Genomic DNA, 25,864 nt, shown 5'->3' with positions numbered 1-25,864 from the left:
AAGGTAACAATATTATTGCTTTCTGAATAAATCTGAATTGCCATTTATTTCAAATAGCACAAAATACACAGCTGCAATTCTAGTTCATATCTTAACTGTTATTTATGTATTAGTAGTACCAAAGTATTAGTAGTTAGGAAAAAGTCTTCAACTGTAATCAGTTCTCTTTTTTATTTGCATGGTTTCATTTTGTAGAGTTACTTGGATGCAACTCTTGTTAAAAATAATAATAATAATAATAAAATTAAAGCTAAACAGACCCATTTCAGACCAAACTATCAAATAAAATGTTCAGATTTAAAAGCAAGGTTTAGGGTTTGGATTAAGTTCAGCTCATAAATCAACTACACAGAAATAAAAATCAGTATAAATTATCAATGTGCCATACAATCACTTTATAGATAAATGGAAGGTGGCATCTCTTATATCTCCCAAATCTCTAGTGGTTCTTTAACTCCTAACCTTTGTATTAACTGAATTAAATAAAGATGAAAGGCCTGAGGAGTATGAGTTCTGATTGAAATGATCGAGCAAAGCGGAGTGCAGTTTCAGCTTATTATTCAAGGGCATTGTTAACAAAGTGAGCACTGCTGCAATAAGTTTCAATCAGTCCTGTTGCCTTGGCTTCATCTCTCTCTGGCGCTCACCTTTGAATGTGGAGTTTCTGAGCTAAGAGTTGCCAGTCCTTGCCCATGGCGTTGGCAGTATCGAAGGTGGTGCATATCCGCTGACGTATGGACAGGGGGATTTTGAAGGCTTTGGCTCCCGTCTGTGAAGTCACCGTGCAATCTGCCTGCATAAAAAATGGGAGCGTCTCTTTCTCACTCTGAAAAATAACAAAAAACAACTGTGGTTTAGCATACATTTTTGTTAATCTACAAAGGATCTTAAAAATCAGTTGTGGTTTATAATATATTATAACCATGTACTAAAGGACATCGGCTCAGAATTACTAAATAAGGCAAATTAACATAAGACTGCAATCCCATAAAATTGCTGATGGGAGAGGAAAGTTTTGCGGTTGATCTACTGACAATGAGCAGATTAAAGAACACCGATCATTTCCATAATGACCAATGCAAAATACCAAGAGTGGTGAAAATTAGTAATTATTGCAGCCATGCCAGGCACAAAATGGGTTGAGACTAGGGGTTGCACAGAATAATAGACTAGTCGATTTTAATGCTCTGCCATGACTGCTCTGTAGAGGGCGCAACAGTATAAGAAATCTCTGAAGGACGTCCACATTTACGCTCTGTTTCCAAACAGGAAATGACAAATAAATGCAGACTCTGAAAGCGCCCCACAAGACATGTGTGATTATATTACTGGATACTATAAACTAAATGGGAGAATGCACATTTAAAACAGCTATTAGTACAGTTCAGTTAATCGCTATTCTAATATAATGCGCTGTTGCTCTGTAACGCACACACATAGGCTTCAGACAGTAGCGCGTACATCACGCACAGATCGCGCGAGCACAGAATCGTTCAGCGCGGAAATGTATTGTCAACATTGTGCATTGATTTCTCAATAAAATAGCTTAGAAACGGAAAAGTTCAAGCATATAATTCTTAATAACTATACCCCACAGCTTCCCTACTAGTAGAGAGACGCTGACAGGTAGAATTAATTCACACATGCATTCATATCTTTACTGTGCTACTTTTTCTGTATCTGATTTAGAACGAGCAGAAATCTGTGAGAAATATAACGACCCACAGACAAAATAACTGATAAAAATGAGCTGTTATAGGAGCAATAGCCTTGTGGGCAACACTGTTTCATATGCCACAGCAGCTCCAGACTTATTTGTTCATTAATGACGTCATCAGCGACTAGTCGACTTTCATCACATAAAAGTCGACTTTAAAAAAAACTAAAACTAAACATACCACCAGGGGCGGATTTAGTGAATTTTGACTACCGCAATTCTTAGTATATCACATTGCATGACTCATTTAAATACTCTCCTCCCATAAATTTTGCATCGGAAAGGGAAACTCCTACAAATGCAAATGCAATTAAATTATCACTAGTTATTCAAATTCATCGCTAATATTTTACTGCTATCTTTAGGAGATTTTTAATGCCAAAAGAGGGTTTGCGCTGGCACAAGCTGTTAGCTGTACATCTGGCCCCAAATGACAGTAACTTTTAAAGGAAGAGTTAAATTAAAATGAAAACTGCCATTTTAAAACTTTTTCCATGCAATAACTGTAAATTCAGACCAAAATAAAAAAAGCACCACAGAACACAGTGAAAGTAGTCAGCATGACTCACGCTATATTTCAAGTCATTATTATATTACAGAAGTCATTATAATTTTAAGACATTATTCACATTACCCTTCAACTCTGTGACTCAAAATAGCCACCTTCTCTTTTTCTTGTTCCCCAAATATCTTTTCTGTGAACAGTTTAGAAGAACCTTTTTTTTTCTTGGCATGAAGAAATTAACTAAAACTTTTTCCTCTGAGAGAGCCTTCTGTGCAATAGAAAGGTTCCATGGATGTTAAACGTTCTTCAAGGAACCATAGATGCCAATAAAGAAACTCTATTTTTAAGAGTGTACAGTGCAGGTTAGATGTCAATAGCAGCATATTTGAGCACTGCACTGAAGTCTACACTGAAATCTGAAAATACACTGAAAATAATTTCTGTTCAAGCCACTCCTTTTTGGAGCGTGACAGCCTGTCACTATAAACTGTCATTTTGTGGGAGATGTTAAGACTCTTTAAAAAAATTTTATTTATTTTTTGTTCCACAGAGAAAATAAACATTAGGGTGAGTAAATAATGACAGTACCCGAAGACACAGAGATGTTATTAAACACTGTGACATTAGAATGAATCTGACCTCTCCCACTGAGGTGTAGACCTGCAGGATCTGCTCGTGACCTTTGACCTGCCGCACACTGATCTTGCAGGAGAGCTGGGTGGTTGAGGCGCTATGTCTCTGCAGCGAGAAGGCACAGTGCATAGGCTGCTGGTTCCTATACCAGACTTGAGTGAAGGAGAATTCCTGCAGCGAGATGAGAATAAGAGAGAGAGAGATCAGAGAGCTGAGTCAGTGAAAGCGCCTGATCCATGAAAAATGTGGAAGCATGCGTATTAAGAGGCTCATCTCTGAGACCATCAGTACAAAAGAGACACAAACTCTAATCCCTGTTAATTCTGATGATAGGGGTCAGTGCTGGGGTATGTACAACACACCGTAACTGGGTGCAGGGCAGCAGAAGGGAAAGTAATTGCCTTTGATGTATAATTCATTTCTGTGAAGCAGCACGTCTGCAGGGAGTGTCTTTGACCTCTCCTGCACTATTTCTCCAGCCCTGCATATTGAAATGACCTGCGAGATGCTCTATGTCAACAGTAATAGAAACCCTGAGCAGAAGAGATGCTTGATGGGACAGCAGATGCCTTAATGCTGGGATTAATTTCTCCCTTGAGTAGACATACAAAAGCATGTTCCAGGAGACAGAAGCACCTCTGAACTGATCAAATGCCTGAACCTAGAACCAAATACTTGTCACTGTCTTTTAAATCTGCATGCTAGGTAGGAGGACAGTGTCGGTCTTCAGACCTGAAACTTGTAGTGCTGAATGAATGAAAGCTAAAACTGCTACTCTTTGCTTCCTATATAAGAGATTCACGCATACAGATAACATTTTTTTTTTTCATCTTTTTGCTCTTGTCATAAAAATAGCACAGAATAGACAGGAAAGCACATTTAAAACATTGTATTTTTGTCTTTTTGTACAGTGGAAACTTCTTAAGATGTTTAAACAAGACACAATTACTTTGCAAAATTGAAGTGAAATTGCATAAAATATTAAGACTTGTTTTTAGAGAATATAGGTTTTTTTCTTACCTTACTTGCGCTAATTGTTTTTTATAAAAAAAAATATAATAATAAATTGGTCAGTAAATAAATCTAACATCAATAGTTTTATGCTTTAAACTATGCTAATGCAGTAAGGAATATTTGATTAAATTTATGTTCTCTAAAAACAATTTTTAATATCTTACTAAATGACTGGAAAAACAAGACAAAAACCTTGATCACACAAACTATTTTTGTCTTGACCCAAATGTTGGGTTCAGTCTGTTGGGTCATTTCATTGTGTTATTTTTATTGTATTTACCCAGGTGCTGTATAGTTTTTGTGCAAATCAGCTGCTGTGTCAATTTTACTGAAAATTCAAATGATGAAACCCCTCACACACCTACCCAGTGCTGGGACAATGTAACCAATTGTTGTCTAGCCAAACTGGTTAAAACCAGATCAATTTGTCAATGGTCATTTTGTGTTCTTTTCTGAGAGAAAATTTCCTGAGATTAATCTTCCTGAATGGAATTAAGGTTTGGATTGTTTTCCTATCAAATTTTTTACTGTAGAAACAAACAAACTAATGTTTTTAGTTTATTTGTTTACATGTATGTTGCAACTAATATCTGCTTGGAATGCTAGTATTCAACAAATGCAGCATACACTGTACCTATGAAGCACCACCATTGACATATTGAAATGTATGAACTGTCCATGTTATATATATATATAACATAGAACAGATTGCATTATTATTATTTGAAATGAATAACCTTCAATATCAGGTTGTTTGACCCAGTATTATGTCAAAAAACAAACCAGAAAATGGGTTAATGTATAAAAACCCAACAAGCTGGGTCAAAATAAACCTTCTTATGTTCTGTCCACTATTTACACTGCAATGGGTTGCCAAATAGCCCTGCGCTGGTCGTTTTTAATCTAGCATTTTTTAGAAGGTATAGACTAGCTTTACCCGAGATGTCTGCAATGCACTTGTGGTCAGAGTAGGCTACTCATGCTAGAATGTTACCTGACAAGCAGTGAAGGGTTTGATGCTCCACAGAAACTGGGGGATATCCTGGATGGACACCTGCAGACTGAGGCAGTTTCTGTTGAAGAACAGCGTCTTGGGCTCCTCAAGAAGCTGACCTCCTCTACTTGTTTCAGCAGTGACCACTCTCTTTGTAAAAAATGGAAGTACATGAAAAACAGAGTGAGAACACTGGGGAAAGACATAGGAAAGGACAGAAAGTGGTACATAAAGAAAATGTGGATAGACTGGACCACCATAACCTAGAACCACAGTATTGCAGCTACTCTGCTTAGGAGGTGCTGTTCAGAAGAGAAATAACTACAATGCCTAAAAACACTTATGCCAATTTCAAGTGTAAAATCTTGTCAATCCATTGTAGTCAAAACTCAATATAAGAAATATTATCTAAACTTGATCTTGAGTAGCTAAAAAAAGGTACAGTGTTTGGAAGGAACAAAAGCTCTGTAGCTAATAAACATTCAGAAAAAAAGAAGCTTTCAAATAAAGTCCTGGTTTAAGCTTTGAAAAGAAAATTAAAGAGAATTTAAATTGATCACTGGCGTCTTTGATTTCAAGCATGGCAGTGTTTATCTGTCAAAATTGCTTTGTGTTTCATTGTATTGCAAAGATGAGTGTTTTCTGTGTGTGTGTGTGTGTGTGTGTGTGTGTGTGTGTGTGTGTGTGTGTGTGTGTGTGTGTGTGTGTGTGTGTGTGTGTGTGTGTGTGAGCACACAGGATTCTGAGCGCTCATGCAAGACAACAGTAATTGACTCTGACTTTTGTAACCTCTGGTTGTGTGTTTGAAAATAGCACTGACCAAGGCACACTTTCCGATCACACAATTAAACCATCATAATTCTAAACCCACACTGTCACTAGTGGTCTCAGACTTTTGGACCCACTGCAAATGCAGTCTACTTTTACTATAATCATCTTGTGATATTTAAATAAAGGAGGTTCTTCTAGAAATTTTAAACTAGAGTGCAACAGTGCCCGCCCACTTTTTCAGCAGCATATTTTCCCCATAAGGATTTTTTTTAAGAGGTATAAGCCATCAACCAAACCACCCAGCTACAAGGTGAATCACAACTTACAAGCTGTGACTTGAAGCAAAAAAGCATTTGAAAAGTATTTGAAATGATGAAATAAACTTATCTACATCTTGGATGGCCTAAGGGTGAGTATTCTCATAAAATTTTCATTTTAGGGAGATCTATTCCTTTAGTGCTTTCATGAGGGAAAGAACTACTAAGAAAGAATTAAGAAACCTAGATTAAAGACACATCTCTTTGGCCAAGCATTCAAATAATGCATCTTATAATCTTGTACTGCAGTTATATCTGATCAAATGCACATTATTATTCATTAGCTTGGGTTAAACAAATCAATTTTTGCTTGGTTGGAACAGCAGCTACGCTAATTATGTCTCTATTTGTTTCTCTGTTGTTGTAACTAGGATTTACACAAGCTTCAGTCTGGATCCAGAACACCTGAGAAGAGATGATGCCAACCCCTCAGAGGACCTCAGATGATGTGAACCCTAAAAAAAACATACAGAACTGCCAAATCTTGCTATAAGTTTGATTGCAACATAATAATAATTGCTGTTAATAGTGTTCATCGTCTGTTTGATTACGTCTTGATTTTTCCATAAATTTCTTCCATATGTACATTAACTGACAGTCATCACTGATAAGTTGCTACTAAATATATTGTAGAAATTTCATTTTCTGTAAAGCTGCTTTGCAACAATTCGTATGGTGAAAAGTGCTATACAAATAAACTTGAATTGAATTGAACTGAACTACAATTCTAAGCAGCACTGTGAATGACAACCAAATTGAAAAAGATGGAGAAAACTAGAATCATCGGTAATAAATATGTTTAACAAATGTGGCCTAATGGTTTGAACAAAAGCCTTTACCATTGATAACCTTGTAGCTCACACTAAGTAAGTTATCGTTAAAAATCAATCCCCCTATGAAAATGAATGGGATTTTAACTTTCGGAACCCGACTGTTGCATTCTGTTTGAGTAATGTGATTAAGACCACATGTTCACTGTCCTGTGGTCACCTGAAAGGCATGTGGTGTGTCATCTACACAGTGCACTCGCAGGCTGTAGTCCATGGAGGAGGCCTCCATACTGCCGAACACAGCAATCCTTAGTCTCTTTATAGCGGCATCGGAGATGGGTTCCCCCACTAGTGCATAACAGCCTGGCTGATCCAACAACAAGTGACAGCTATGCGAATCCATTAGGCAATAACAGGAGGCTGATTCATCATTTACTGACATTATTTCCTGTGAACCCAAGAAAGAGATGATCAAATCACTGTAACATTCATAAATTGGACTTTTTCACTTTTCAGTGAATGCTTGATAGTAAATTAAAAATATTTAAAAATAACAAAAAATTAAAATTAAATTATAATTGAAAATGTAATTTTTTTCCCCATTTTTTCACCATAAAGCATTCTAAACATGCATCGTTTTGAGAAATATCACAGTATATCAAACCATCTTTTGATTTGATGTGATTTATTAGAGAGTAAAGTAGTGAAATATGCTCAAATCGTCAAGGATAGCACCAAGTTAAAAACTTAAAGCATGCTTCACTTCACTCCTGGTAACAGATACTGATACTGCATTATAAATGCAGAAATGATCATAAGATTACACATTTGCAAAATTTACAATCACAATTAAACACATACACAACATATACAAATACAGATTCATCAATAAAACAACCTACTTAAGAGCCAAATTTTTAACTTTTAAACTAAATCTAACCATTTTTACAGAATACCTTTAATATCCAGAGGTAACTTATGTCACACTTGTGCCTCAGAGAAAACACCTACAACCATACATAGTTTTAAAATGACAATCTAATATCCATAAGACTTTGCCTAGTATTATAACAATGTTGCTCATTTACCCTGGAAAAAAGGCATTGAAATATGAAGGAGCTCTATTATTGATAATCTTATGTAACATTTTAAATTTAATGTGTTCTATTCTGCTTTCTATAGATAACCAATCAAGATGCTTAAAAAGGGAAACATCAACATGTGTAAAACTAAACTAAACTAAACCCTAAATCTAAACTTATCAATTTGTTTTGAGATTTTTATAACTTATCTAACCAACCACAAGACAAATCTGACATCCAAGAAATTCATGCATATTAAATATATGACATAGCACTAAATATGACACAAGTAATTTTATATTCTGTTTATCGAGAAAACTAACATGCCTGGCAAGAAATTTTGTTCTAGCATTAAACTTACCCAGAGCTTTCATAGCCATACTTACACCACTTAAATCATTATCAAGGAAACATCAGAGATAATTAACAGTAGTTTTGTTTGATATTAAACAATCCCTAACCTTAATAGACATCTTAGAAACCTTATTCAAATAATTTTTAGACCCAAATAATTTAATCTATAAGCAATATAAATTATAAGCAACATGATGGTTAGTAAATGATGGGAGAATTTTCATTTTTGGGTGAAATATCCCTAAGGAGATCCATCCATATCATGTTTTTAGTAGCTAACAAGACTATCAGAAGCTATTGATATTAATGATAATTTCACCAAGATGGAGGATGTAGTGGATTTGTTTTAGTGTCCAGTGCTATGAAAAGTTCAAAGTGAAATGATACTCCCAGCAAAACATCTCATAAATGTAACTTTAAATTCAAAGAGGCTTCTCACTGGAAGCCTTCAAATAAACAATCTTCACACAGACTGACTTATAGCTGTTGCAAAAAAAAAACTGTTTCACATCAGAGTGTGAAAGATTGTCAGTTCAGCCCATATTTTTGCCAGTGTAATTGTGATCAGTGGAAAAAGCTAAATTCACTTTGCCACACTGACATAGAATCACTCACAAATCACGAATCAGTGAGGTCACTTTTGTATTTCTTTGACAAGGTTAGGCTAACATCAAGTCAAGCACAGGCATTCATACAATACAGGCTCTTTTCATTTTTCTGACAGACGACCATTTATTTATTTAACTGAATCCATCCAAACAAATAAAAATAAAAAACAAAAAGAACTACCCCCAAAAAAAAAACTTCACAATCTGAAAAAAGATAAAAGGTATGTGTGGCGTGGAAGGGATAGAAATTCATACTGCTGCAGTCTTTCTTTGACAAGTCTGTGATTTTACCAGCAGTTTTTATGTAATTACTTCAAATAAATTTGTTCAAATAAAATTGTTAAAAGCCAGGGAAATGACAGCAAATGCATTTTCATGAAGACTGTTGGGTTTAATCTCAAGGATAAGTACTGTGCTTTGGAACAATCTAAAATTCATCTAAATAATGACTCATGCTGGTGGCCAGACACAAAAAGAAGGTTATTATCTAATCACCTTCAATAGTGCTAGTGGCTCACAATAAACAAACTCTGTGCTGCTACGGTAAACTTTTATTAATACGTCAACTTTCAAACAAAGATGACAGTTTAAGGTTTTCAGAGGCTGACAGCAAAGAAAAACACATGGGACTAGGACAAATGTGAATGACTGTAGTAGGGTCAGGAGGAAAAACCCAACCATGACTCCTGTCCTGATTTCCCCGTGTCAGCACCTATTTCAGGGGGTCCTATAGTACAACCAGATCGATATATCCTGAGTCTGATGGGTTGCCTTGTCCCAATGCTCCTGCTGTTTGACTGCCATGAACTGTGTGTCTTCCCAGCTATTACAGGCTGTAATTGTTTTTTTCCTTCAGCACTTCACTGCCAAAGCCTCCTCTGAGGAGCTGCTGTCCCTGGATCTCTTGTCAAGAGCACACAATCGCCTAATCAACACATTTTTTAAATACGCACAGCCCAAAAGGCTGCCACAAGCAGTTACAGGATGTGGTTCAAATAAATTTCACTTATAATTGGATTCATGGCACACGTCTCCAGGTTAACTCTATCACAAGACTTTAAAAATACATCTAAATGGCAGCATAAAAAAAATTAATCGTAAGGGGCTGGCGGTATATTTAGCTGAGTAAAGTGTTAAATCATTTTTTAAATGTTATGTTGACAAAGGTTGCCATCACTGTATTGTACTGGTTTAACGCTAATAATTGACAATGTTTTCAATCCGACAAACTTATGAGTCATACAGAAAAGAATATGAAATTAATTTGCTGTGAAAAACATCGACGTCATGTCTTTGTTCCTACCTCCCACTTGTCCTTGGTTTGTCTCTTGAGTTTAATGTTCCAGTTTTCAGTGCTGACATCAGCACAATGAGCTATCGTCATGGCAACAGGACAGGACAGGTTCAGCCCTGGAGGTCCATATGTGATCTCTGGCCCTAACAGAATTTCACACCTTTCCTCTGATTGGGCACTAGTAGACAAAACGAGAGAAAAAAAAGTATATATACATTAATATATCACTGATAATTTCAAGACAGCCCACACCATTATTTATTTTGAAATAAATAAAATACACTACCATTCACATGGTTGGGGGTTCAAGGGCTGCTGAAAATTCAGCTTTAACGTCACAGGAATAATTGATCACAATATTACACAAAAATCACAATATTATGGTTTTCACTGCATTTTTGATTACAGAAATGCACCCTTGTTGAGAGATACTCTTTTCAGAAACGATTTTAGGGGTAGTGTAAATAAAAAAATTTAAAAAATTGTATGCATTTGTCAGATACTTTACTCAAAGCAGATTGCAATGCATTCAAGGTATACATTTTATCAGTGCATGCAATCCTTGAATCAAACCCATGACTCTGCCATCACTAGCACTACACTCAACTGTTTGAGCTACACTAGACCCCTTTGACCAATAATTAAAATCAATACATTTAGCTAAATCAAACAGAGTGATCAGAAAAATAGAAAGAAAACAAAACACAATGACAGAAAAATCCTTGTGCCCACAACTCTCGTTATCCTGCATAAATAATATACTGATGAAAACTGTCATGCCTGCAGTCTACAGAATCATTACATTTGCGACTTGGACAACCTTGATTTAGGGAAGCTACTGATTCTTTGAGGGCACTGGAGTTGTTTATCAGCTCCTGCATATTCATTACTAACTGCTTATGATCTTCTGGCCATTATCACCATCTTCCATCTTTTCCTTGTGGTGGTAAACCATAACATAAAACCCATTAATGAGAAAGAGTTAATGAAAGATTTGGCCTTTCATGCAAATTTAAAGGTTTAAAAAAAAAAAAAAAAAGGAAAACAGAAAGGAAGGAGAAGCCTTCTGGTTGTCAACACTGCATAGCCTGTACAATGTGAAAATGTATATATACATATGTGGCCCTTTTGATTTTATTATCTAACAATAAACATTAGACAGACATCAACATTTATTAGACAAAAATAAAAAAATGATTTAAAAAAGTTGAGCTGGATAATATTAAAGGGGTCATATGATGTTGCTAAAAAGAACATTATTTTGTGTATTTGGTGTAATGCAATGTGTTTATGCGGTTTAAGGTTAAAAAAAAAAAACATTATTTTCCACACATTGTAAATTATTGTTGCTCCTCTATGCCCCGCCTTTCTGAAACGCATCGATTTTTACAAAACTCATCTTTCTGAATAGTGAGGTGTACGCTGATTGGCCAACTATCCAGTGCGTTGTGATTGGTTGAATTCCTAAAGCGTGTGACGGAAATGTTACGCCCTAACCATATTGTGATGCCGTCTCCCGGTGCGATGAGACAAAACCAATAAAACCAGTGGCGTAGCGTCTGGGTATGCAGGCATATGGGCCCGGGAAATTTTGGGGGCCCGCCAAGCTTGGGGTGAACTTTAAATTGAAACGAGGGAATGAATAGAGCCCTGCATGGGCCCGGCCCTTGTCCATCAGCTTATGAGAATTTTCTGCCCGAGTCCGACTGGATCCTGTGTCTTTTTTCTCTCACTCTCTTCCCCATTACACAGCTATTAAAATAGTTCAGTTTTTGCGTTTAATGGCAAAGTGGTCATACTTCTTTTTGTTTCTTTATTACGTTAATTTAGAAATATGTTTGGAACATTTTATGTTTGTTAAATTCAAGTTTTTGTTTTTTGATGAACGACCAAGTAGCAGCTGCAGACAGTGAGTTGAGCATTATGTTTGATCAATTTAGCCTTCTCAACCCAACAGAGATGTGCTTAAAATAAACAGACATAAAACACTTCATGCATTTCACAGTATTAATTTAAACATTTGACCGAGACAAATGAGCACTGTTAGGTGCATATCCAATCATTTGTGCAGAGAGTGCGCAGGCACAAGCACGATCACTTGCATTTTTTTTTTTAAATAACAGTGGAAACTTAATAATACGCCATCATTTTTGCTCATAAAGGTAAGAGTATACATCATTTTCGGAACTGCAAAGGGTCTACTAGTATGTGTGTGCACTCACGATATCAACAAAACCTTGTGCTTTTGTAAAATAAGGAAAATAAACAGGATGCGCTTTTTTTTGTCTTGGTCTTGAGCAGGAGCGCTCGCTTTTGGCACCGACATTAAATATATGCTACTAGAAACTGTCATAGTCTTAAATGAAAAAGAAAACTACTATTTTAAAACTAAATAATTTAATCGAAAACAAAAACTCTTTCATTAGAGGAGAAGGCGAGTCAGGTTCGTCAAACATATAATAAAAAAAATGAGGATAAATTAACAAATAATTCAAATAAAACATAAAAAAAACTTACTTTTTTGTCACAAAATAAGGGCCCCTCAATTATTTCTTGACTTTTTTATGTTTGTTTGTTTATATATATATATATATATATATACATATATAGCCATATATATATAATAATTAAATATATATATATATAATATATATATTTGTTTGTTTTTGGATGGCTTGTGTGCTACAAATAATGAAAATACAAATAATGACTTGAAAACTTATCATTTCCAAGCATTAGCCTATACCGTAAATAAAACAGCTTGAAAAAACACAATATTCACGTAACTTTATTTACTCTAAAAAAAAAAAAAATAGCCCAAAACACCGTCTACACACCACACGAGAACAGCGCTGTGACAAAAAAAATAATATAAAACACTAAAAATAATCAGTGATGCTGTCTACACTGGATGCGGTGCGGTGCAACAAATCCCCAACAGAAAACTGCTGCTGTGTTCTATTTATGACGTATTGACAAAAATGTCAAATGATTTTCAACGGTCGCTTTGTCGCGTCCAGTGTAGACAGACTTTAGCTGTTGCGGCACGACAACTGTCATGTCCGGTGTAGACACGGTGTAAGTTAAGTTAACCGAGTTGGAGCCAATAATGTTTGGGGGGGGGCCATACAAATTTTTTGCATAAGGGCCCCAGGCTGATTTGCTACGCCACTGAATAAAACCCATTACAACAAAGGTATTTGTTGCATCCAGTGGGAACATAATTACTGATTATAATGACTTATACCAGGGGTCGGCAAGTAAGTTTGGCATCGGGCCAAAAAAAAATTGAATTTGCCACTAGATGGCAGCCCAAAACATAGTCAAAGGATAATTTAAGAAATTAATTGATGAAAAATGAAACTAGAATTGCCTGTGACAGACTGTTACAGTGTCTTGTAACTGGTAGTGAGCCGTTTTAAATCCTGTAGTAGGACAGTCATTAACAAAAAGCCAAATTTGTTTGGCGGTGTCCAGGTTTTACACTGGATAAATCAATAAAGCAGAGTAGTGACACGTAACCTGGGAAGTATCTTCATTCTCCAACTTGCAAATAACTCAAAAAATAAAAGAGGACTTGAATAAGCCCATTAATGGTATGTTTGAGTCATGCTCTTAATGAACTACATTTTATTTCCTCTTTCCATGTTGTGAATAATAAATGTGTATCACTTTAATTTGCTTGTTACACAATGGAGCATAACTTATTGTAATAATTATTTGACGTAGTCTACTTTTACACTTTTACATCCTTGGCATCCTCACGTACTAAACTGCATTTTTGTTTTAATTGTTTGGGTGCTAGAAGTACGCTATTACGTTGTGTGCAGAGTGATGTTAACATTTAAACTAGCTGGTGAGAGAAAACTGCACTATCAAAGAGTCTAAAGGGGAAAGTTAACAGCGAAAATAGGGCATACAAAGAAGAATAGAAAGACAACTACACGTTCATACCTAGTTTTGTGAATGCAAAGCCGGTGTGTTTTATCTGCAACGAAGTTGTCGCTGTTTGCAAAGAATATAATATTAGACGGCACCACGAATTAAAAGCTTTTCTAATTAAAAGCTCTCGATTTAACAAATAATTCAAATATCCCCTCATTATTTCTTACTTTTTTGTTTGTTTGTTTATATATATATATATATATATATATATATCATTCATACGTTTTTACAGTTTATTTGAATCTATATTATTTCAGCTTTGCTGAAGAGGGAATAAGAACAAAACCACTCTTCACAGCCAGTTAGCCTGTCCTTTTCTAAACTCTCTTCAAGTGTTCTTCTATTTACATCTAATTACTATTCAGGCATGCCAGCTCTGTAAGAACTTCAATGTTATTCAAACCTCATTCAGGTTTAACTAAAAAAGGCTATATGAAGGACAATGCATGATGAATGTCTGAAATGCCTCAACTGTATCTGTTTGACACTGACTTTCTTGAGGCAAAAACATTGTCCTTCAATTAAATTTCCAGTGTGCATTTGAACAACAAGCAAAAAACATAACCACTCAATCGAAAGGTTTGTCATCTTTACATAATTCAAACAACATCCTACTTGTTTTAAAATATTAAAACAGATCAAATTTGCATTGCTATGTACAGATCTCTCTGGTATTCACAACACAGAAAAACGGATTTCTCTATGCAAACAGTTCTTAATTGCAACACAACACTGGAGTCAAGGCTGAGGGCAGATTACCTGGGTTGCATAAGGAACTGCACTTCTAAATGAGTTTCCAATCTAGTACTTAAGTAGCTTGCCATGTTTTTTTTACTACTCTCCTCCTCATCACCAAGGGTCTTATCCTGCAAGCTCCTAGGTCTGTATTGAGAAGCATTATTCAAAAAGACTGATGAGTCACAGCTAGAGGGTCAGGCAGCAGAGTGCTGAAGGAGGCGACAAGAAAATTTAATGCTACCATTATGTATTCATTCTTTCATTTGGGCATCTGGCCGTGACTTCAGTGTGGCAAATTGATCAGTAACTTGAATTGAATGAATAGGCCCAGTTCCACAAAAATGAAAAAGTCTATAATCACTTACTCAACCTCATGTCTTTTTAAACTTGAATGAACTTTCTTTTTTTGTGGAATACAAAAGGAGCTATATCAGAATGTGCAAACTGCTCTTCAATTCAGATTTCATAGAAAGATTATCTGTGAATAATGGCCAAATGCCCTCATTTGCAAAGTTATCATATGACATATACAGGCTTGAAATATAGTGAACTAATTTTACAGTGGACTTTTATTAGTAGTAGTAGTAACAGCAGTAGTAAATTTTTTGAAAGACCCACCTTGAACCCAACCATCAACATTTCAATAAAATGATATTACCAAGTCTCTGAGCTCTTTTATCTTGACTTGCATCTCACAGGACTTGTAACTGAGCACAAGTGCAATGCTGTTCCAGGTGAGCTACCAAGCAAGTTTACTCTGTTAGAAAAGCCATAAAAATGTCATGCAAATATCAAATCAAGTGTTCTGTTATGTGTTTAGAAGTCATAAATAATTATGTATGAAATTGTGCAAAAATCAGTCTTACAGCTTAGGAAAATTAAAAATTCAGTATCTCAAAAAATAATAAAATATTCTCAAAAATAAAAAAAAAAAAAAATTAACAACAAAACAGAAATGTTCAAGATCTCCAAAGCTACAATGCGCCGTGGCATGAAGGTGATCAGCTTGTGGCACTGGTGAGGCATTATTGAAGCCCAGATTGCTTTGATCAGCTCCTTTGTATTGTTTTTCAGATGTTACTTATCTTCGTTTTCAGAATAGTCCATAGATTCTCTGTGAGGTTTAGGTCAGGTGAGTTGGCTGGCCAATCAAGCACAGTAATATCATGGTCATCAAACCACTTGGAAGTGGTTTTGGCACTGTGGGTAGGTGCTAAAGTCCTGCTGCAAAATGAAATCAGCATCTCCATAAAGCTTGTCAGCAGATGGAAGCATAAAGTGCTCCAAAATCTCCTGGTAGATGGCTGCATTGATTTTGGGCTTGATAAAACAAAATGAACCAACACCAGCAGACGTCACGGCACCCCAAATCATCACTGACCTCGGAAACTTCACACTGGACTTCAAGAAGCTTGGATTCTGTGCCTCCCCAGTCTTCCTCCAGACTCCAGACCTTGATTTCCAAATGAAATGGAAAATTTACTTTCATCTGAAAAGAGGACTGTGGACCACTGAGCAACAGTCCAGTTCTTTTTCTCCTTACCCCAGGTGAGATGCTTTTTATGTTTTTTTTTTTTTTTTCTGGTTCAGGAGTGGCTTGGTTCTAGGAATGTGACAGCTGTAGCCCATTTCCTGAAGATGTCTGAGTATGGTGACTCTTGATGCACTGACTCTGGCTTCAGTCCACTCCTTGTGAAGCTCTCCCAAGTTCTTTAATTTTTTTTTCTTGACAATCTTCCCAATGCTGGGGTCATCCCTGTTGCTGGTGCACCTTTTCCTACCTCCCTTTTCCTTCCAGTCAACTTTCTATGAATATATTTCGATACAGCCGTCTGTGAACAGTCAGCACTTTCAGCAATGACCTTCTGTGGCTTACCCTCCTTGTGGAGGGTGTCGATGATCGTCTTTTGGACAACTGTCAAGTCAGTAGTCTTTCCCATAATTGTGGTTGCATGTTCTAAACTATCCCAGGAGGTACCCAGTATTTATAGTCAGAATTAATCAAACGAATCAAGCTCAAAATAGAATATTCAAAATTTTTGAGATACTGAATTTTTAATTTTCCTAAGCTGTAAGTCTTAACCATCAGAATTAAAACAAAAAAACTCTTGAAATATTTCAGTTTATGAATCTAGAATATAAGAAAGTTTGCTTTTTTGAATTAAATTACAAAAAATAAAGAACTTTTCCATGATATTCTAATTTTTTGAGATGTACCTGTATGTTTTTGGAGTTTTGCAAAAATAGGTAGAGACACATATTTACAATAAGCTTATGTTGCACACCTTGCAACGTAAATGCTGGTCATGTGAAGATGACTATAATTAAATGTATAATGCAATATTGTTGACGAATAAAAACGAGACTAAATGTGGTTTACAAAATAAAAACTATGCTAAAATGTCTCTTAATTTTTGTTGACCAAAATGAGACAAAACGAAATGTTATAATGTTATTTTGTCTTGTGTAGTCTCGTTATTATTATTATTTTGCAGTATTTCTGTTTCCTGTGTCTCACTTCTCCTTCCCAAACAGACAAGGCTTTTTTACTTGTCGCGTTTGCCTTTGTACTATTATTTGAAACGACAGGGGGCGACGAGGAGTAATTGTCCTCTAAAACCGTCGGGAATCACCAGTGTGAAGTCATTTGCCAGTACAAGTATTGTGATGAATGAGTTGATGAATTAATCATTTATTTATGTACAAACTTAAAACAATCTTAAACTATTGGCTGTATTTCGCATCAAACACAAGACAACTTTAAGCAAATAGTGTATAATTAATATCTAAATGAATTCTAACTCTATTTTATACAATAAAAATAAAACGTACTTCAAATAAGAAGTCTTGGACAAAATGCAAACTTTTTTTTTCAAAAAAACGTTTTCCGTCAAAAAGCACCTGATTGAGTTTGAACTTCACATTAAGCTGCTTCTGTTTCACACAAACGGCGGCACAGACATTCATGTTCGGATGTGGAGCTGTGCAGAAAGTTATAAAAAAATGGCAAGCACGCCGCCAAGTGAAATGAGTTCGCACACACTCAAAGCGAACTTCTGCCAACACCGCAATGAAGTCATATTTTCCACACTCACCCAAGCGAACTTGCGGCTGCGTCGAGTATAAATCAGCCTTGACACAGAGAAAGGGACCGATGGCCGGCCAGCCGGGGTTTGTCTTTGGGAGAAAAATTTGCTGATTTTTTATTTATTTTTTTATTAATTTTATTTAAATGTTTTATGTAAATGTAACAAATGTTGTAAATTCAAATCAGAGCGTCTTCCGTGTCTGGATTGGATGTATTCTTGAGTCTATAAGGTAACAATAATATAATAAGATAACCTTGTTTGAAATGGGTTTGGCTAAAAGAAAATTTTGGTTTTGTCTAAACTACTAGGTACTTGTACTATATTGACTGGGTTAAATAGAATGGCATTACTAAAAAGAGACTAAAATACAATTTTCATTGACTAAAACTAGACTAAATGTCATCAGGTTTGTCGACTAAAACTGACTAAAATGTCATCCGTTTTCTTCGACTAAAACTAGACGAAAATAGTCATGGATAATTCTGACTAAAATAAGACTAAAATGCTCAGACTTTAAGTTGACTGAAACTTGACTAGACTAAAAAGAGTATGAACGTGACTAAAACAAATAAAAACTAAAAACACAAAAACAAAAAAAAAAAAAAACCAAAAAAAAAAAAACCCGCCAAAAACAACACTAGGGCACCTTGAACTCAAGGCTCCAGTCTAAATCAGTGTTTTGCCACAGATGTGGTTAACAATGACTCATAACGTCCTCATTTTACACTCATTTTTTTGTTGTTTCCTGTTTCCTCAATCATCCTGTGTCGTTATGAAGATTAATCATCCTGTGTAATTATGAGGATGTATTCAGTCTGAGCAATGATAGCAAGTTGTGTTGGATCTACTTCAGGTTTTGCCAGAGTGCAACAGTCATATTGTCTCCAGAGACACATCAAGGCTCATGCAGGGTCATTACCTTTACATTCTGAGAATACACAATACACAATGTGTCAAAGATCTTCAGAAACTATCAAGAAAGTTTTATGGGGAAAGATTCAGGTGGGGGTGTAAACCATGACCTATATATGCCAAAACAACTCACATAAAATGATCACTCAATGATCAGGATAAAATGATTCACTTATGTGAACTTCATGTTCGATGTGATAAAGGAAAATCAAGTCATTGCTTGTGTCATAATCAGACTTCAGCTTTTCACCTAAAAGAATTCAGTAACTCAAAGCCAGAATCCTGCTTGTTTGAGAGAGCTTTTATGGCATTTCACATTTCAGTGTGAAGTCAGATTCCATCTCTAATATCCATAATCAGATCTCAATTTAAGGCGAGGGAGTCTTGATGATAAAAGTCAATTCTGAGATGTACATTCCATATTCATTTATTCAAACTAATGGGATTTCTTCCCATAAAACAGACGATGCCAAACTGTATACCACAAAGCACTTCTAAAAACTTATAACGCATCTGCAATGTCAATGTATCTGAAATTTTAACTGACCTAATTTGTATCTATTTCTTCTAATGTGTAACTATTTAAAGCAGTAGCATCTGACTTTAAATATGTAAACTTTCAAAGCAGTACTGTTAATAAACCACTGTGTAAACTAGACTTTACATTGATTTGATGATACACAGTGAAGTGCATTAACAATATAGTCACATTCTGTTGTGATGGCTGCCTGTTTAGTGTCTAACGTCAGATCTAGTTAAAAGCTTCTTGAACAACAGAAATTTGAATTGTTTCTTTAAAAAATAATAAAAAAGATATATATATATTTTTCTGAATCTTTAAAAAGAAATGCTAATGCTTATACAATGATGTGAAAGTGATACAAATATGTCTTACCTAGACTCCTCTTGATTTGTGAGCATGTACATTTCCCAAGAGGTGTCATCAGCAATCGCCCCGTGAGGTACCAGCAAGCTTACACCTAGAAAACCAACACCATCAACAACAACAACAACACTGAGATACTATTTATGTGCAGCTACACAATACACACTAATTCCTATGCTACATGAACTAATTGCCAATATGAGCATTCATTAACACATTAAAAGACTTAAAAATGATTCCATGTCCTTATATTTACATATTAAGTGCTCATATATTATATTTAACTACAATCTTGTGAAAGGTGAACACAACACCCTCAGCAGCAGAATAAAAAAAAAAAAACATTTTAAATAACAATAGTTGTGTTATGTATTCTGCCATTATTTTCTAAACTTCCTCGTGCACACTAACAAGTAAAAATAACAAACCTCAGAGAATGGGTTCAATGAACTGTTGACCTTTACAAGCATCAGCCAAAGAGAGCATTTGGTTTTAGGGCACTTATTAGATGCAAACAGATGATGAGTTATTTTGCATACTGTTCATGCCACTTTTTGTGGGCTTGGAAGGAAATGAGGGTGAACAAATGACTATGAGTATTCTCATTTTTCGATGAACTCCATCCAATTGCTAAAAGAATATGAATAAATGTAGCTGTACTGTATCTTAAGATTAATTCAAGACAGTCATGCTCATCATTGCATAAAAATAACTTGATGAATGGTATCTAATACAAACACTAATATTATAAATATATTATAAATATATACATTTTCTCTCACCTGCATTTGGAATGACTAATCGGCCACCCAGATGCCCAAACACTGCACTTGTCTTAAACTGAGTCTTCCTGAGTGTGTGAAGTCCATTAGGAACAATCATAGTCATCATCTTTCCTTCCACTGTGCTGTAGTTTGGGGGTAGGTTAGCAGGAAGGGTCTCAAGATGGGCTTTCACATGGTACTCGGCCCGGTCAGCCACACCTAGTGAAACCATAAAGGAGCTCTGAACTTTGAACTTGTCTGGCAGGGGGTCAAAGAGCTCTTTGTCTATGGAGTCCTGAAAACAGATTGGGCTGCTGTACGTCTGGCCGACGGTTATATCGGGCTGCATTGAGGAATTCAGCAGAAGTGGATTGCCTGAGGAGATGAAAACACAAGTCTGTGATATTTTGGGTGTTTCATAGGTGTTGCTGACACAAGTAAAAAGAAAAGAATATGGTTAGATGGGGTCCTAAAAGGCCAGCTCCAGTGCAGCAGACCACAGCCTGAAAATCAAGGCATGCAAATAGAAAAGGATTAAATATTTAATTTGCTGTTTTGGCTAAAATATTCATTCTAAGAGTGCTGGAAAAACGGAAAAAAAAAAATCTTTTCTTGAAAAATACAAGAGTTAAAGGGACAATTTTAAGTATGTGAGAAAAGAAAGTGCTTTTGCACCTACTAAATTATGTATTTAGGCTTATTTTTTTCCCCTCTTAAATCACTGGCCCTTCAAAATCAAACCACCTGAAATGTGGTTCTGAATAGGTGTTAGATTATTAAGATTATATAATTCAAAGTCCAATGTTACAGTTCAATTTAACTGAAACAAGGTCAGTCCAGTAGAAGAAAGAGGTTTCTTCTTAACCTTAATTCTGATCTCTACCCCAAACTGAATATTTGCTCATCCTAAACTAGACCCCCAGAACCTAGGACCCCCGCCTTTACTCAACCTTCTCTTCCAGGGTTTCCTAAATGAGGGTTCGATAAGCCAACTGAACAGCTGCAATTTACAACAGTGATGTCTATGTTTTTATAATTAGAGCTAAAATTAATAATAATAAAGACCACAAAAGAGGTCCTGGTAGGTTTCAGCAGCAGAAATACGAGACTTAGTACAATATTATATATGATATTACTGTTAAAATGTTATGACAAAATAATTGCGCAGTTGTGCAGACCTATATATATATTTTGTGTGTGTGTGTGTGTGTGTGTGTGTATACACTATAAACAATCAAAATAAAACATTTACTGAAAAAAGTATTATTTTATCTCCTTAACTACATGCCATTTGACTGTTAACCACAGTCAGAGAACCATGAATATGCAAATATGTGTTGTCTGCATACATGTTGTAAAATACTGAAATATTATTTCAGGAGTATACAGTTTATGTCTAAGGGGTTTGGATGACCCCCAAAAAAATATATTATATACATTGCTAGCTGGAATTTTAGATTATGCAAGCGAACTTGAACAGCAAATGTACTTGTTTTTATAAACCTTTATCAAAGTAACACATGGTACACATGTCAATAGTCACATCCTTAAATAGCTTGTCAACACCCATAAGCACAGTTAGCATTAGTTCTCCAGTGACATCATGAGAGATTTGTTCTTTCCTGTAAAATTTATTCATTTAGCTACTTAGGAAGACAGACCTATATGAACTACGTCTAAATGACCTTTTTGTTTTTCAAGTTTATAAATCTGTCACCTCCCAGCTTGAACTCAAAACAGCCCCTGGAAGGGGTCTTCATCCCTCGCTGTTGCTCTCTCACCTTTTCCACTCTGAGACAGACACACACCATCACTGAGCCCTCACAATTCCTCCCAGTGCCAATGTAGCTCTAACAATTGAGTCACTTAGTCCTTGCCGGCCAGCTGCTGCACAGTGAGCGGTGGGAGGCAGGAGGCTAATGGGTCTTTATTTTTAGGAAAATCGTTAATTACCCCAGACTGGGCTGATTGGTGTCAGGCATTTGGGATATTTCTAGTTGCCATGCTTAGGCAGGTCAAGGTTTTGCAACAGGGTGATGATAGGTGTGTCTTACAATTTGAACGTTCCTAAGTTCAAAGGTGTCAGGATAGAATAAATTATGCTGGAAAATTTTAGGAAATATGCTGCTGCATATGCACATTTGGAATTATCAACTTCATGATCCTTTTAAGGTATATTCACCCCAAAGTTAAAGTTTTATTATCATTTACGCTTCTTCATGTTGCTCCAAACCATTATCACTTTTTTTCTTCTGTAGAACACATAAGATATTGTGAAGAACATTTCAACTGTTTTTGTCCATACACAAAGTCAATGGGGTCCAAAACATTTTTTACACCCACTGTATGGACAAAAAAAAAAAAATTATTACATGGCATGGAATGACATGAGATGACAACATTTAGATTTTTGGGTGAATTAACCACTACCTATAGCAGAGAACTGAACCTGATTTAGTTTCACCAGACATATGAAGAAATTAAAGCATTAAATGGTTCAACTTCTTAAATTCTCATCCACAACAAATTGGTTTTCTCCTCTCATATCCCTTCAGAAGCAGGATATGATCACCGTGAGACAGGAAATCTTAAAAAGTGACAGAGAAAAATTAAAGGATGAGACAGCAGGATGATAGAAGTTAATGAAACAGGCATGTCATGGGCACCTTGCGGGGAAAGATCTGGAATTAGAATCATGATTAAAATGACTCAGTGGCTCAGATTTCAAGAGCAGACAGACGGGCAAAGGTCCGGAGTGTCATACTGTTACCTGAGATTTAGAGAGTCAGCTGGAATACTTTAGAAACTTTATCATAATTACACACTGAGAAAACTGCAACAGATATCATGCAGAAAAATTAGATTAAAGGAAAAGTGATACAAAATATAATGAATAACACAAAATCTACCTTAAGAGAAATAAAACCAAATCAAAATGACATGAAATGCATTCAAATTTGGAACTTTTGAACTTTCAAAATGAACAATTGTTTAGAGAAGCCTCTATTGTCTCATTCTACATCCCACATCCTCAAATGATCATCCAACATGTTCTTATCTCCACTGCATGGGGTTTGGTCTTTCCTACCAACTCTGATGGGAACTGGACTGGCTGTTGGAATAAGGGGCAGTGGGAGGCTAGGAGAAAGTTGGCCTTTTTAAATAGGATTGATGACCTGACAGGTGCAGCTGAGCTGAGCCTTGATCCCCTCATTCCTGTTGCATGCAAAGGTGGGGGGTTTCGCCATTCCAGGCCTTGAGCACAGTAAACACAAGCTGCTAGTCACAGCCTTTCACTGTGCTGTCACAAGCAGGCAGGATTGATTACCCTGCAAGGCGATGGCTATCACTTTCTCTGACCCAGAAGTGTCAGCAGCAGTAATATGGACGCGTGTAGCGGAACCAAATGTGGGTCATGTGACTATAGTCGTGGTCTTATCAACAAAAGTTATCGGCACAGCTGACAAAAAGGCAGAATTGAAGTCAACGTAGCATGCGTTAAACATTTACTCGTTTTTTTTTTTCTGTGCGAATGTATGTTTGCTCAGGGGAGACTGTTTGTGTGACTGAAATATGTTAGTGTCTCGCTGTGAAATAAAAAAAAATCTTATGGCATGCGTCTGCATGTCTTTATGAGCAATTCAATTCAATTTGGATTCATTATTTGGTGTTCATGTTCATTGTGGCTTAGCCTGTTTTGACAAGCAGCACAGAAACTTCAGTATCAAAATGAATCAATTAATCCAACCAATCCGCTTCATCTACAATGAACTCTTACCCTGTCTGGTGGTTTTGAAGTTGAAGGACTGGAAGCCCCCAGCAAGAGCAGATGAGTCAATGACGTCCACTCCATACTCACTTTGACTCTTCCTGTAGAGGGTGATGGCCACTATGAGGACGACCACAGCAATCACCCCCGCAGTCAGACCAGAGTACAGCGCAACATCAATAGAGTTCTCCATACCTGGGACACAGCCATAAACACACAAACACACACACTTCAGGTTCAATACCCTTGTGGCAAATCTCCTTAGGCATAATGGTTTTTATACTATACAAATTGTATTTTCTATCACCCTACAACCCTAAACCTAAACCTACCCCTCACAGAAAACATTGCGCATTTTTACAATCTCAAAAAAACTGATTCTCTATGATTTATAAGCTTCTGTACCCATGGGGAACTCAATTTAGGTCCCCACGGTGACACAAGTCCCCATGAGTTGGTGTGTATTCAGGTAAAAGTACACACAAAAACAAAAACATGTATACACAACACACACACTCTCTTAGGCTTCATGGAAAAACCATCATTTATTGTGGAAACAATTTAGGAAAATACACCAAATAGCAAATACATGTACATACCTCTGCTATCTTGGATAAAATAGTATAGCAATAATGATTATTATTATTAATAATAATAACAATAATAATATTATTTTTAGTAATAGTAGTAGTAGTGTTATAGAACATAAAATATTACTTTAATGATAACTAATCTTTTATACTATGTCATAACACTAATATTATTACTACTACTATATTTTTGTGTATTTATCATCATCATCATCTTTAGAAGAAGGTCTTATTGTGTTATGCAATAGTATAAAGAATTACTTTACTTATAAGCACTCTTTTATATTTCATTAGCCTATTATTATTATTTTTATTATTATTATTGTGTTATGAAATAAAACAAGATATGGTTCATGTAATAGTTTTGTAGATTTGTGCAAGTGAAATGTTTTCACAGTGCCAGATAATAAAGAAATAATAAGTGTATAGTTGTAAATATAATCTATTATATTTAATACATTATATTATATGATATAATTATATGAAATAATAGTATTATGAAATAGCAGTTATGAAATAATATAAAATATTATTTTAATTATAAGTAATTTTATATTTCATAACAATTGTCATTATTATTACTAATGTTTTTGTTATATTGTGTTATGAAACAGTATAAAATAAAACTTTAATGATAAGTAATCTTTTATAATATTTCATCATTAGTAGTGGTAGTAGCAGTAGTTGCTATTGTTTTCATCATTATTGCTTCTATTATATGTTGTTATTATTGTTATGAAATAGACAAAACAAAAGATAATAACATATAGAGTTTTTAACAGTTTTGTTGTGCCAATGAAATGCTTTAATGGTGCCAGAAAAATAACATTTTTGTGACAGGGAAACATTTAAAGCTGCCATGTCTGGTCATTGTGGTTAAACTTGCAAATCTTTTAGACACCTGTGCAAATGGAACAGGTGTAATATGCACATGTTTAGCGGAGTTTAAAGATATGCTTGGCACATGAGGGCAGTTTGGGAGATGTGGATTCCAGGGCTCTTACTACTTTAATAACTGGCAGGGTGGTTTGCCAACACCCCACGCAATGATACATCTGTTCAGCTGGCTTCTATAGCACTGGCCCAAATGACCTTTGCAGCAGGACGGTTGG

The 25,864-nt window shown here is 35.7% G+C and overlaps 1 protein-coding gene across 3 annotated transcripts in view; it reads right to left on the bottom strand.

Moving 5' to 3' along the window:
- The window catches only part of LOC109090112 (netrin receptor UNC5D-like), a 177,382-nt gene that overhangs the window by 3,243 nt on the left and 148,275 nt on the right, over positions 1-25,864 (bottom strand). The window contains exons 9-16 of one of the 3 annotated variants that reach the window (XM_042755176.1): positions 24,172-24,357; positions 20,412-20,612; positions 19,639-19,723; positions 10,069-10,237; positions 6,942-7,169; positions 4,864-5,013; positions 2,862-3,026; positions 648-826 (exon numbers count right to left, since the gene is read on the bottom strand). In XM_042755176.1, the coding sequence (XP_042611110.1) occupies positions 648-826; positions 2,862-3,026; positions 4,864-5,013; positions 6,942-7,169; positions 10,069-10,237; positions 19,639-19,723; positions 20,412-20,612; positions 24,172-24,357 (1,363 nt within the window). Of the gene's footprint in view, positions 1-647; positions 827-2,861; positions 3,027-4,863; positions 5,014-6,941; positions 7,170-10,068; positions 10,238-19,638; positions 19,724-20,411; positions 20,769-24,171; positions 24,358-25,864 lie in introns of all 3 variants that reach the window. The other 2 variants (XM_042755171.1, XM_042755170.1) reach the window with 2 other exon arrangements.

The sequence above is a fragment of the Cyprinus carpio genome, chromosome A5 (assembly GCF_018340385.1).
Source record: "Cyprinus carpio isolate SPL01 chromosome A5, ASM1834038v1, whole genome shotgun sequence".
Lineage (NCBI taxonomy): Eukaryota > Metazoa > Chordata > Actinopteri > Cypriniformes > Cyprinidae > Cyprinus > Cyprinus carpio.
Note: the sequence above shows the minus strand (reverse complement) of the source record. Positions and strands in the feature narration are given on the sequence as shown.